The sequence below is a fragment of the Neopelma chrysocephalum genome, unplaced genomic scaffold (assembly GCF_003984885.1).
Source record: "Neopelma chrysocephalum unplaced genomic scaffold, ASM398488v2 Primary Assembly neopelma1_286, whole genome shotgun sequence".
In the NCBI taxonomy this organism is placed as follows: domain Eukaryota; kingdom Metazoa; phylum Chordata; class Aves; order Passeriformes; family Pipridae; genus Neopelma; species Neopelma chrysocephalum.
The window spans coordinates 590,823-601,905 of NW_020897948.1; the positions used below are offsets into that span (position 1 = coordinate 590,823).

General features: G+C 52.5%; 1 protein-coding gene across 14 annotated transcripts in view; it reads left to right on the top strand.

Annotated features, from left to right (window-relative positions):
• The window catches only part of CHD6 (chromodomain helicase DNA binding protein 6), an 87,403-nt gene extending 79,833 nt beyond the window's left edge, over positions 1–7,570 (top strand). For 10 of the 14 annotated variants that reach the window (XM_027704744.1, XM_027704741.1, XM_027704742.1 and 7 more), the window contains 3 exons: positions 916–1,035; positions 2,056–2,160; positions 4,180–7,570. In XM_027704744.1, the coding sequence (XP_027560545.1) occupies positions 916–1,035; positions 2,056–2,160; positions 4,180–5,070 (1,116 nt within the window). In that variant the 3' untranslated portion in view covers positions 5,071–7,570. Of the gene's footprint in view, positions 1–915; positions 1,036–2,055; positions 2,161–4,179 lie in introns of those variants that run through there. The other 4 variants (XM_027704747.1, XM_027704749.1, XR_003537482.1 and 1 more) reach the window with 3 other exon arrangements.
• Positions 7,571–11,083: the final 3,513 nt, after the last annotated feature.

Genomic DNA, 11,083 nt, shown 5'->3' on the forward strand with positions numbered 1-11,083 from the left:
GACACATCCAGCTGTGTGCCCAGGGCAGACCCTCAGGAGCAGTCAGATGGTGGAGCAAGTGCCAAGGTGCCTTCCCGCTCCTTCCCAACACCCTTGCCTTCCAGGGGGGTACTGGAGCTTGGCCAGTCTGACCGTGCTGCTGGTGAAGCTGTTGCTCCCAGCAAGCCCCCAGTGCCCCGGGCTAGCCGTGCAGAATCACCCTGTTGGGGCGGGTGTCCTCTCTCCAGGTAGGATGGATTGAAAGAGGCTTTGGGGTACTGCAGCAGCTCAGCTTGAAGGACAAACCACACTCAGGGTCTTTCCTCTGACTCTCAGGAATCTGAGCCAGCAGTAGTTCCTTATATGCTCCATCCCTGCAGGCACATGGCCAGCAGGGCTTGGTGCATGCAATGGGTGTCCAGTGACTCGGCTGTAGCTCAGTAGGTTGCAGTTACAAAGGGCTCTGATCCCAAGGAAACACAGCGCAGCATCTCTGTGGTGGGAACAGCTGAATCAGGAATGAAACACAGCACAGCTGAGCTGGCAAAAGCAGGTGACTGTGTCAGAGCGACACAAATGGCACAAACAGACCTGTTCTCTCTTTCCTGGCTGTAGGCAGTGTCCCATTTACAGAAGCACATAGAGGAACCTGCAACAGACTGCAGCTTCAGGAGTGGAGGGGAGCTAGAAAGGGCTGGAGCAGTCTGAATGGGGTGCGCTGGAGACCCCTTTATACCTACAAAAATCAGTTGTGCTCACTTGAGAGCTGGTGCTGTGGCAGGGACCAGTTTGTGCTGCTGGCGCTGCTGTTGCCCCAGTCTGCAGGGCCCCTCTGTCCCTCATGAGTTCATCCATGCCTCTCTCCTGCAGGGCTTGTAACCAGCCAGGCTCATTAAGCCATCTAGTCTCATTAACGTTGTCTTGTTTGCACTCCAGAATTTTTCAGACAAGCCCAAGCAGAGGAGGCAGCGCTGCAAGGACCCCAGCAAATTGGACATTAGCTCACTGACGGGAGAGGAGCGGGTGCCGGTGGTACATAAGGGTACCGGACGGCGGGTAAGCCACTCTGCCCTCAGTGCCCACACATGCTTGGCAGACCCTGAGCTCACCCAGGGGTGTGGTGGAGATTTAATCTAGAGAAGCTTATGGATGGGACAAAGGTCTGGAATACTTCTCTGATCTACACTGTCCTGTGACACCTGTGCCCAAGGGGATGCAGACCTGTGACATAAGTGACTGGGTGAAGTAAGGAATGTGGGAGTGTTGACCCTTGCCAGGGGGCACAGACCCCTCTATGGCAAAGGAATACAGCCTTTGGCTTTAAAGCTACCCTTAACACAGCCCTGGCTGGTGTTTCCCATCCTGGATTTGATTGTTCCTTGAGTTCACTGCAATATGCCACAAGCTGCCATGCAAATATCTTTGGTTTGTTCCTCCTTACGAGGTGCAGGCCAGAGCACACCAATACCCATCCCACTGCTCCACATGTGGGAAGTGGAGGGTTGGAAGGGCTTTTTCTTGCTTTGTGAGCAAGGAGCTTGGATTTATTTGTCTGCAGTTTAATCTCCAGGGCACTGATGTTCGCTTCTCTGAATGAGAAGGGATGTCCAGGAGTACTTTCCCCCCAAATTCAGTTCTTAAACACATACAGAACTGCAACAGGTCAGAAGGTGACTTGGCATTAATCCCATCTAAAACCAAAACTAAAGAGTGAGGCAGAAAGAGGCTGTTTCAGCCACATCCGTGTTCCCCTCTGGGCCCCCACGCTGGCCACTGGAGACCTGAGTGAGCTGGGGGAGGTTGTCAGTTCTGAGCATGGCTTTTACAGCTCTGTCCCCATCAGAGGGCAATGGGCCAGGCCACAGAGGCTGAACCTGCCTTTTCTCCCTGGGCTGTGTGTCTGGAGGCAGCAGGCACACACCAAGCCCTACAAAGATGTGCAGCAACGAAAACAGTCTCTGCCCCAGCTGAATCGCAGCCCAAAGCAAGGACCTAGGGGAAGTGTAATCGTATTTTTTGTATTATTTTACATAACTCTCTCTGCAATAGAGGTCATCCTTCTGCTGTGTTTTATAGTTAGGGGGAGCCACAGCACCAGCATTGAAGGAATTGCCAAGGTGGCTTGATGCAAACTTGGAGTATGCTGTTGCAGCTGACTGGGCTGACATTGTTAAGCTTTCAGTAAGTTAGAGCTTTTGGAGAAATCTGTATCATGTCATCTTTTCTTTCCCCTCCCCATCCCCACAACCTTTCTCCAGTGAGGATCCAAGGCAGGCCCTCGGCTGCGGGTGTGGGAGGGGACAGTGGCAGGGTCGGCAGGGCCGGGGGCACCGGGGCACAGAGGGAGGGGGGGTGTGTGGCCAGGGCAAGGAGAGAGGGGGGCCAGCATCCTGGGAGAGGGGCTCAGTAGCCCAGGGTGGCTGCTCAGGGTGGCTTTCTGGAAAGCCTCAGGATGCTTAGGAATAGCAGGGGCAAGAGGAACTGCCCTAGGAGCAGCAATCCACCGCAGGTGCTGGACGCAGGGTGTGGACAAAACACATTCTCATGGGTCAAATTTTCAGAAGTACCTTTAGATGACGCTTTTTGTCAGCTCCTGCAAACTCTACCTGCGCAGCTGTGGGCCCATCAAAGGCCCTGCAGGTCACCAGGCCTGGAGGGTCAGGCACAGGCAGGGAGAGGGGCAGGACGGAGCCTCGCCATGCCACGATCATCCTCCCTGTTCATCACACCCGTCCCTGCCCCAGAGCGTGGCAGAGCCTGTGCAGGAGTGCTCTCCCCTCCGGCACACGGGCACTGTCAGATCACCTTGCCACGCCCTACAAACTGGCCTGATCCAGACTTCTCCCTACAGTCCCTCTTGCCTGCTGCCTGTTTTTGGGGCTGCAGTGGTTTGTGTGACACCCTTGCAGGGGGCTGGAGGGGGAATCAATTGGCTTAGAGGTTTTTACTGCTCTCAAATTGGCTTTTAATTAGTGCTGGAGATTTGGCATGGTGTGTCCCACTGCCCAGGAAACAGCTCCACATCCAGGCTGGCATCAGGGCCCCATCCGGGTGGCCAGCCCTGGGCAAGCTGACAGCGCTTCCTTCCCTTGGTTTGAGGGGACAGTCTCTTTGCTGCAGGAGCCGCCGTGTGCCTGGCACTGCCCGGGCACCTCTCATGTGCCCTGCTCTGGCAGCTGCATCACAAGAACATTCCCCCCCTGAGCCCCATCCACACGGAGCTCTTGGCGAGTGCACCTCTGTCCTGATGCGGGGCAGGGACAGCGGCTGCTGCAGGCGCTCCGGCCAGCGGTGCTGCCCCACAGAGCCCAGGGCAGTCATGGCCCTCTGTGGGCTCTCCCACATGGCAGTGGGAGGTAATCCCAGAAGGTTCTCCCTCCTTGGGCGGGAGCTGTGCTGAGCAGATTGCCAGGGGCATCTGATTCATGTTTCTGCACTGCAGGTGTCACCAGAAAATACTTTTCCTGCCTAAATCTGTTACTGGAAATGGTTCAGAGTGGTGCTATCGAAACTCAAGGGAGCCACGAAGGGAAATGTTTAAATGTCTGTGTTGAGGATGCTGAAGAAGGGAGTTCTGAGCTGGGCTGTGGATCCCCCCACACTGCTCTGTGTAACCACGCGCTCTTGCCCAGTTCTGGCTGCTGGGTTTTGGTCCCATGTCTGAATGCTCAGAGCTTTCTGAATGCTTCCTGGCATCTCAGTAAAGCTCTGACCAGGAGCTCTTCAGACAGCATGTCCACTCTCTGTGTGTCATCCCATGAGCTTTGCTGTTCTGCAGAGCATTGAAAATTTGGCCCTTCACCTCTCAAAGATGTGACTTTTTCACCTGTTGCTGAAGGCACAATTAGAGCTGGGCCGGGAGCTGAGTAGGCAGCTGACACCACACTGCCCTGGTGCTTCTCGCGCAGTGAACAGCTGGTGCTGAGGGCTGGGGTGAATATGGGGTAGAAACATGCTTCCTCCTCCCCTCCCTGAGCATTTTGACACTGCAGGATCCTGCTAGGGCAGAGCAAGGGTGTTTTGCATTTGGCAGCATCCATTGGGGAAAAGTCGTGTGTACCTCTCAAATTCCATATCATGTAGGCAAATATTTCTGTGCCGACACCATCTGGGACGCAGATGCAAGCACAGACAAGGCAGATCCCCTTTGCTGCAGTAGTAACTGTCGGGTGTTCTCTGTTATGTGTCTTTCATTTCCAGGGCTACTTACCCGAAAACAAATTCAATCGCGTCCTCAGCGAGCCCGTGCTCCGGGACACGGGGCCGCGCCGGAGAGGGAGGAGGCCCCGAAGCGAACTCCTTAAAGGCCCCGGTGTTGTAGCAGATTCTTCTTCTGGAATGGGACCATTGTTCATGAACGGACTCATTGCTGGGATGGATCTAGTGGGACTTCAGAACATGAGAAACATGCAGGGGATCCCTCTGACCGGGCTGGTCGGGTTTCCTGCTGGCTTTGCAGCAGTGCCCGCTGGGGAGGATGTGAAGAGCACCCTGAGTATGTTGCCCATGATGCTGCCAGGCATGGCTACTGTACCCCAGATGTTTGGCGTTGGAGGACTTCTCAATTCCCCCATGACAACGACTTGTACTGCGACTGCTCCGACTTCGTTAACAAGCACAACGAAAGGTGGCACAGCCAGCGCCGAGAAAGCCAACGAGGAGAAACAGGGCAGCCAGGATGGGAAAAAAGAACCTCTCGCCGAAGACAAGCCCGGTCCTAGTTCGTTTTCTAATCAGACAGAATCCGCAATAACTACCAGTAGTCCTGTAGCTTTTAACCCATTTCTTATCCCAGGGATGTCTCCTGGACTGATCTATCCCTCCATGTTCCTCTCCCCCGGCATCGGCATGGCGCTGCCTGGCATCCAGCAAACCAGGCACTCGGAGGCGGCGAACCTGGAGAGCCAGAAGCGGAAGAGGAAGAAAGCAAAAGGGGAATCGGCAAATCCAGAGCCAGAAACTGTCTCACTGCCGGAAAAAGAAGCTGCAAACAGTCAAAACTGTGTGGAGCAGAGCCCGCCGGCGGCGGCAGAGAAGGAGCAGGATGGACCAGCAGAGGAGGAGCGCCAGGCGACTCACGATACCGATTAGAACTTTTGTTTCATTGGAAAAAAAAAAACACAAAAAGATTGTGGCTTGTGAGTTTCTTATCCCATAAACTCTTTGTTACTTCCCCTCCCACCCTGCTCCACCTTCATAAACCTGTGTTTCCATGAGTAATATTATCTACCTAATTTCCTGTCAGAAAAAACTCTGGTGACATACTACATGTTAATAGTTGCAGGGTCTTGCCACTTTATTAGATAAACAGTGTTGTCTAGCTAGTATGGGAGGCACCGAATTCTCGTTCTGTTTTTTCCAGTCGTTCATCCCAGCCGACGATAGCAAATCCAGTACTCGGTCACCCCCCCCAAATTGCTCACTCCTTTGAGAAGAAAAAGCAGCAAAAAAAAACAAGAGCAAAAGAAAAGTCTTTACCTCTTGGTCTACATGCAGACAAGGGTATTTCTGTCTACAGCGACACTGAACGAAAAAGCCTGTATTTGGGCTAAAAGCACAGCTATAGTAAGTGCTAATGTGTATTTTTGATTTAAAGTATTTCCCTATTTTATCATGGTTACTAGAATAGTAGTATAGACAGAAGTATATAACTAATGATTGAAAATGCATATATTCATTTCTTTGAAAGGAAAAGCATAACTAGTAGTGATATAATTTCTTGATCACCCCCACCTCAAAGGTTTGGAGACAAACTGCAGAGAGTGAAAAGACGATGTAGACATTCTTTTGTATTTTTTAAAACCAAAGTTTGGTTTTATGTTACGTGGAGTTTAGTTGCCCTTTCTTTGTTAGTTACAAGAACTTTTCAGCTTGAGCTGGAAAGGTTTTGCACACTTGCATGACTTTTCTGGGGTTACTGTACCTGTAGCTACCAGTTCCTTTGTCATTCTGCTAGTCTTCAGTTCTCCTCTCTGGCGTTAGTTCTCAGCTATGGCATTACAGGTGCTCTAAAGGTATTTTTTCCAGCCGTGAACAGGCCACACCAATTTTAATGCTCTTATATGAACACTGAGGCTTTTTGAGTTTTTATATTCCTCACTCCTTACCCCAGAAGTGATGTCCTTTCAGCAAACACAGAGAAGGCTGTAGGCCAGCTTCTCTCTTTGGGGAGTCCTCTGAGAAGGAGCCTTGAGACTTTTTAGAGCTTGAGTTTCTTCCTTTCTAGCATTGGACTGTGAAGAGATGACTTGGCTTCTTCCCATTCCGTTTGCTGTTGAACAGTATTTCCAAACCCCCAAAGGATTTCAGTGTCTGCATTTCAAACAGACGGGTTTTAATGCCGCCAGCCCCCCCGCCCCCAGCTCTGGGTACTGAGACTCCTCCACAGGCAACTCTTCTGATTTCTCCTTCCCTCACTCCTCCTTTAATTCTTCTTTTCACTTGGGGTTGTGTTTATTTGCAGCTCATGGTCTGAGACTTGAATAAAGCTGCAGTGGTGCAGCAGTGAGCGAAGGGCAGGCTGGGAGGGAGTTGGAGCGTGTGCTACTCATCGGTTTCACACTTGGTTGTCACAATTTACTGTATTTTTTACTTTTTTTTCTGTTGCAGTTTTGCTAATTTATCAGATGGTCCAAATGTTTTGACATAACTATTTCAGTTTGCATTATTTATTTATGATGCTTTTTGTCATTGTCTTTTATACATTTGCAATTATAAATTATGTACATGTTAAAATTAGCATCTCAAAGAAGTCTGTTACCCATGGTCAAAAAAAGCAGTTGGTTTATATTTTCACGGAATTTATTCCCAGTTTACTGGATTGGACGATTTTTTTTAAAGTATGTAACCAATCATAATGCAACCCCCCTGGATAATTAAATGTGTTCTATTTAATAACAGTCTTGTAGCATAGATACTGTATCACTATTGACAGATTTCTTAGAAATGCTGCTATCTCTATTTAACTAACATTTTGTTCAGTTTTTGCCTCCAGTGGAAGCAGAAAGGGTTTTTTCAGCTGTTAAATCCAAAATCAATATAATTTATTTATGTAAAAAAAAAGTCACGATTGATATATTTTTGAACCTTTTAAGTACTAACTTTGTTTTTATTCAGTGGAAGAACATGTACTTGCCCTAAATCCTTAAAATACAAATGCTATAAAACTTCATATATCCTCAAAGCCTTACTGTGAATGGATATAGAAATCTCTTCCGAGTTCATTTCTTGTTAAGGGATGGTTTTTCCAGGGTTACACGCGTAAGGAACAGGGTTTAAAGTGAAATTTATTTAATTAGCCAGCATGCTCTATACCTTGTTCTTTCTTAGCAGACATGTATGCTATGTCTCTGGGTGTTTAGGCTTCTCTTTGCTACTTTGTGACCCTTTTGCAACCCGGTATACTCTGTGGATTATTTAGACTGTAAGGCGTAAGTGGCTGCTTCTTCTTTTCCATCATATCCCAAACGAACGCCAAATTTTCACCGGTTTTCATGGCTACTCACACACATACATCCTTCACCAAATGTGCTAACAAAATAAACTGTCTGTGCTCTTGAACATGGATAAAAAGAAAAAGATTTAAAAGTCAGATTTTTATTTTTTTAATTTAGTGACTAGATGATGCTTATCTTTCAGACTTGGCAGAGCCTTGCTACAGATGTATATAATTTTTTTCAGCAAATATATGTGAATGTTTAATTCACCTGACTCAGTGATAAACGTGACTTGCCTTTTTCTCAGCATGAATCCGTTGAGAAGCTGTCGAACCCAGTGCCCTGCTCCCTGCTTTAGGGTTGCTCTTCGTGCTCTGTGCGTTACTCCGGGGAAGGGCTGCTCCAAGTGGGCACATCAGCTTTTCCTGCCTGGGCTACACCCCGGCTCTCACACAGTGCCCTGGGGGTTAACTGACTGTGCTGTGGGAGTTAACTTGCTGTCCTGCAAGATCCCAGGAGCAGATTGAGTTCCAGGGCCAGTTTAAACACAGAGGATATACAGGGGCTGACCTGCTCTATCCAGAGGCTGGGTGGAAGCCCAGAGACTTCCACAGTCCTCACACACCCCCACACACCCCTGCCCCAAGCAGTTCCTGCCTGGTTTTTATCTGATGGGACACAGAGATGTCTCATGACACATTTAGACAGGGTCTCCAATTCCCTTTATGTTCACAAAAAAGGGGGAAGAATTTCCCTCAGCACTGACTTGTGGATGGGGGAGCTTTACCTCCCCAAGTGCAGACTGGTCTCTTCACAGTTACAAGAAAGGATTTGGGGTTGGAAATCTTAGCCAGCAGTGAGCAGAAGGCAATTTCTCTAATGACATTTGGTTTGCATTGAAGAAAACTTGAGCTTTTCAGTGCATTTTTGTTTTCCGCCTCTTCGGAAGCTACTTTGGTCCCAGGGCTCTGGAGCATGGGCTGAGTCACAAGACTATGAATTCTCCTCAATTTTTGCAACCTCAAAGAAATATTGGGCACTGTACCACAGGTAAAGGCACCGTTTGTGGTCCCCGAGCACCTCAGACCCTGTGTGCCAGTGCAGAGCTGCCCACGGCACCGGTGCTCGGCCATGGGCACTGGACAATGGGCAGCACTGCCAGGGAAGGAGCCCAGCCACCTGCAGAGCAGCAGCTCTGGAGAACTGGAGGAAGAGAAATCTGGCCTCTCTCTCATTCCCCTTCCCATCTCTTGGCACATCGTGCCCTATACACTTGCATACCTGGGAACATCCTCCTCACCCTCCCATGTGGCTTTTTGGGGTGTTGGTGGTTTCTTGGTGCACCCAGGGGTGGCTGGAGGTGCAGTGCCAAGGTGGAACTAATTCCTGTAGAACTCAGATTTCACCTCAAAAGGTTTAAAACAATGCAAGATCTCCAGCCCAGCAGAAAATCATTTGCAGTTGCTGTGTTGCCTTGTTCACCCTTCAGTGGGATTTTAATTCATGGAACAACTCCGTACAGCACCACTACCTGGCTCCACTTGCCAGTTGTCTGGGTGGGATGGGATGTTACTGGTTTAGCCTGGAAATCCCAGTCCAAGCCTGGCTGAATGCAAGCCCAGCACATGCCCTTGGAGGGTTTCAAGGAATTTCAGCGACCTGGACTTGTTGCAGGAGCAGCTGAGGGGAGTGGGAGCTGTGGCACATACTCCAGCCTGTCTGTGGGCTCCTGCCAAGCGTAGGCTGTCAGGTTTTTCAGCTGGCTGTGCTGTATTGCCAGCACAACTATACAGGGAGACATTGTACAGGAATTGTCTGTATCATTTGGAAAGACAAAATTTTAAAGGAAAACCTAACAGTGACTTTTTTCCCCAGAAAAGGACAAAAATTTCTGATAGAGGAACAGATGCACAAAAAGCAAAGCTCGGTTCACCCCAAGGAAAGCAAATCTCTGGTCCTGAAGGAATAAATAAGTCTATGGGACTCATAGCCTCATTATCCCAAATTAAACACATTTCCTGGCTGTTCAGAGCAGGCAGTTTTCTGTGCTCTTATAGCAAATCTTTTCCCAAACGTATTAGGTGTTGGATTAAGGAAAGTAACATTTCATTGAAAGTAACGTGGAAAGCAGGGAGCTGAGCTGGTTCTCAGTGATTGACCGCCTCCGCCGGCCTGTGGGTCCCACGAATTGATCCCTGTGCTTTGCAAACGGACATTTTCAAGGAAACCAGCCCCGGGACGTGTGTGTGGGGCAGGGGCACGGCAGGGGCTGCTGAGTGAGCGGGGGGCACCGCGGCCGGGTCCCTCCGGCGGCTCCGGGACGCGCCTCCGAGCAGCAGGTCCGGGGGAGCGGAGTGCGGGTCCAGCCCCGCGCTGGGCACCCGCGCTCGCTCCGGGCTTGCTCCGTGCGTTCTCTGTCCCACGCCCTCCCAACAGCAGCAGCTGGCTCGGGGAGCACCTCAGGATGGTGGTTCAAGTGTCCTCCGAGCTTACGCGGGTTCAGAGCCGTGTTCCCTGTGCCCGAACCAGCGCTGCGTCACCCGAGCCCTTTCAGGGCTGCGGGAGCTGCTCCGCTGCCCACGGGGGCACTTGGTGCTCTCAGGAGGGCTCCGGCCATCGGTGCTGGTCAGTGGCACGGCCGGGATGGCAGCGGGGCTGTGCCCCGGGACACGGGAGCGCTGCGGGGGCGAGGGGGAGCCCACCTGCCCCGCCCCACGGCCCCACGCGGGTCACGGGGCGCTGCGGGACCGCGGCGAAACCCGCTCCTGCCTCGGGCTCCCGGAGCCGCGCGTGCAAGCACCGCTGTGACACGCGTGACAGCGAGTGACGGCGAGTGACAGCGAGTGACAGCGAGTGACAGCGAGTGACAGCGAGCACCGCCCCACACGCGTGTCCGTGTGCGCTCTGTTTGCTTTGTGTGCGCTGTGCCCATGTTTGCTCTCTGCTGCGTCTGTGTGCTCTGCATGTGCTGTTACTGCGCGCGATCTGTCTGTCTGTGTGCGTTTGTGTGTCCGTCCGGCCGTGTCTGTCTGTCCGTGTGTCCGTACATCCGTGCCTCTGTGTGTGTCTCTCTGTCCCGACCCCGCTCGTTCCCGCGCGTTTCGCGGCCCCGTGGCCCCGCCCCCGCGGGCGGAAGCGGCCCCGCTCTTCCGGCGGTTTTGGCGCGCGGCTGTGGGGCGGCAGCCCCGCCATGGCCCGCCCTGGCCCCGCCGAGCCCGGGGCCGCCGTCGAGCGGCTCTGCCGGGACCTCAACTTGGACGCGGCGAGCGCGGCCGAGGCGCTGCGGGACTTCACGGCGCTGCGGGGCACCTACAGCCTGGAGGTGAGCGGGGCGGGGGCGGCGGGGCCGGGCCGGGGTCCCGGCCGAGCCCCGGCTGAGCGCCGTGCCCGCTGTGCCCGCAGGGCGAGCCGCTGCACTGGTTGGCCTGCGCGCTGTACGTCGCCTGCCGCCGGAGCCGGGTGCCCACGGTGGGGAGCGTCCCGATGGAGGGGAACGGCGTGTCCCTGACCCGCATCCTGCGCTCCGCACGCCTCAGGTGAGCGCCGGGCTAATGAATTACCGCCGGGGCTGATTGCACAGCGCCCGTCAGTCCCTGCGCTGCCAAAGCCGCTGGCCCGGGGCCGCTCCCGGTGCTCCCAATCGCAGCGCCCGAGGCACAGCTGGGAAA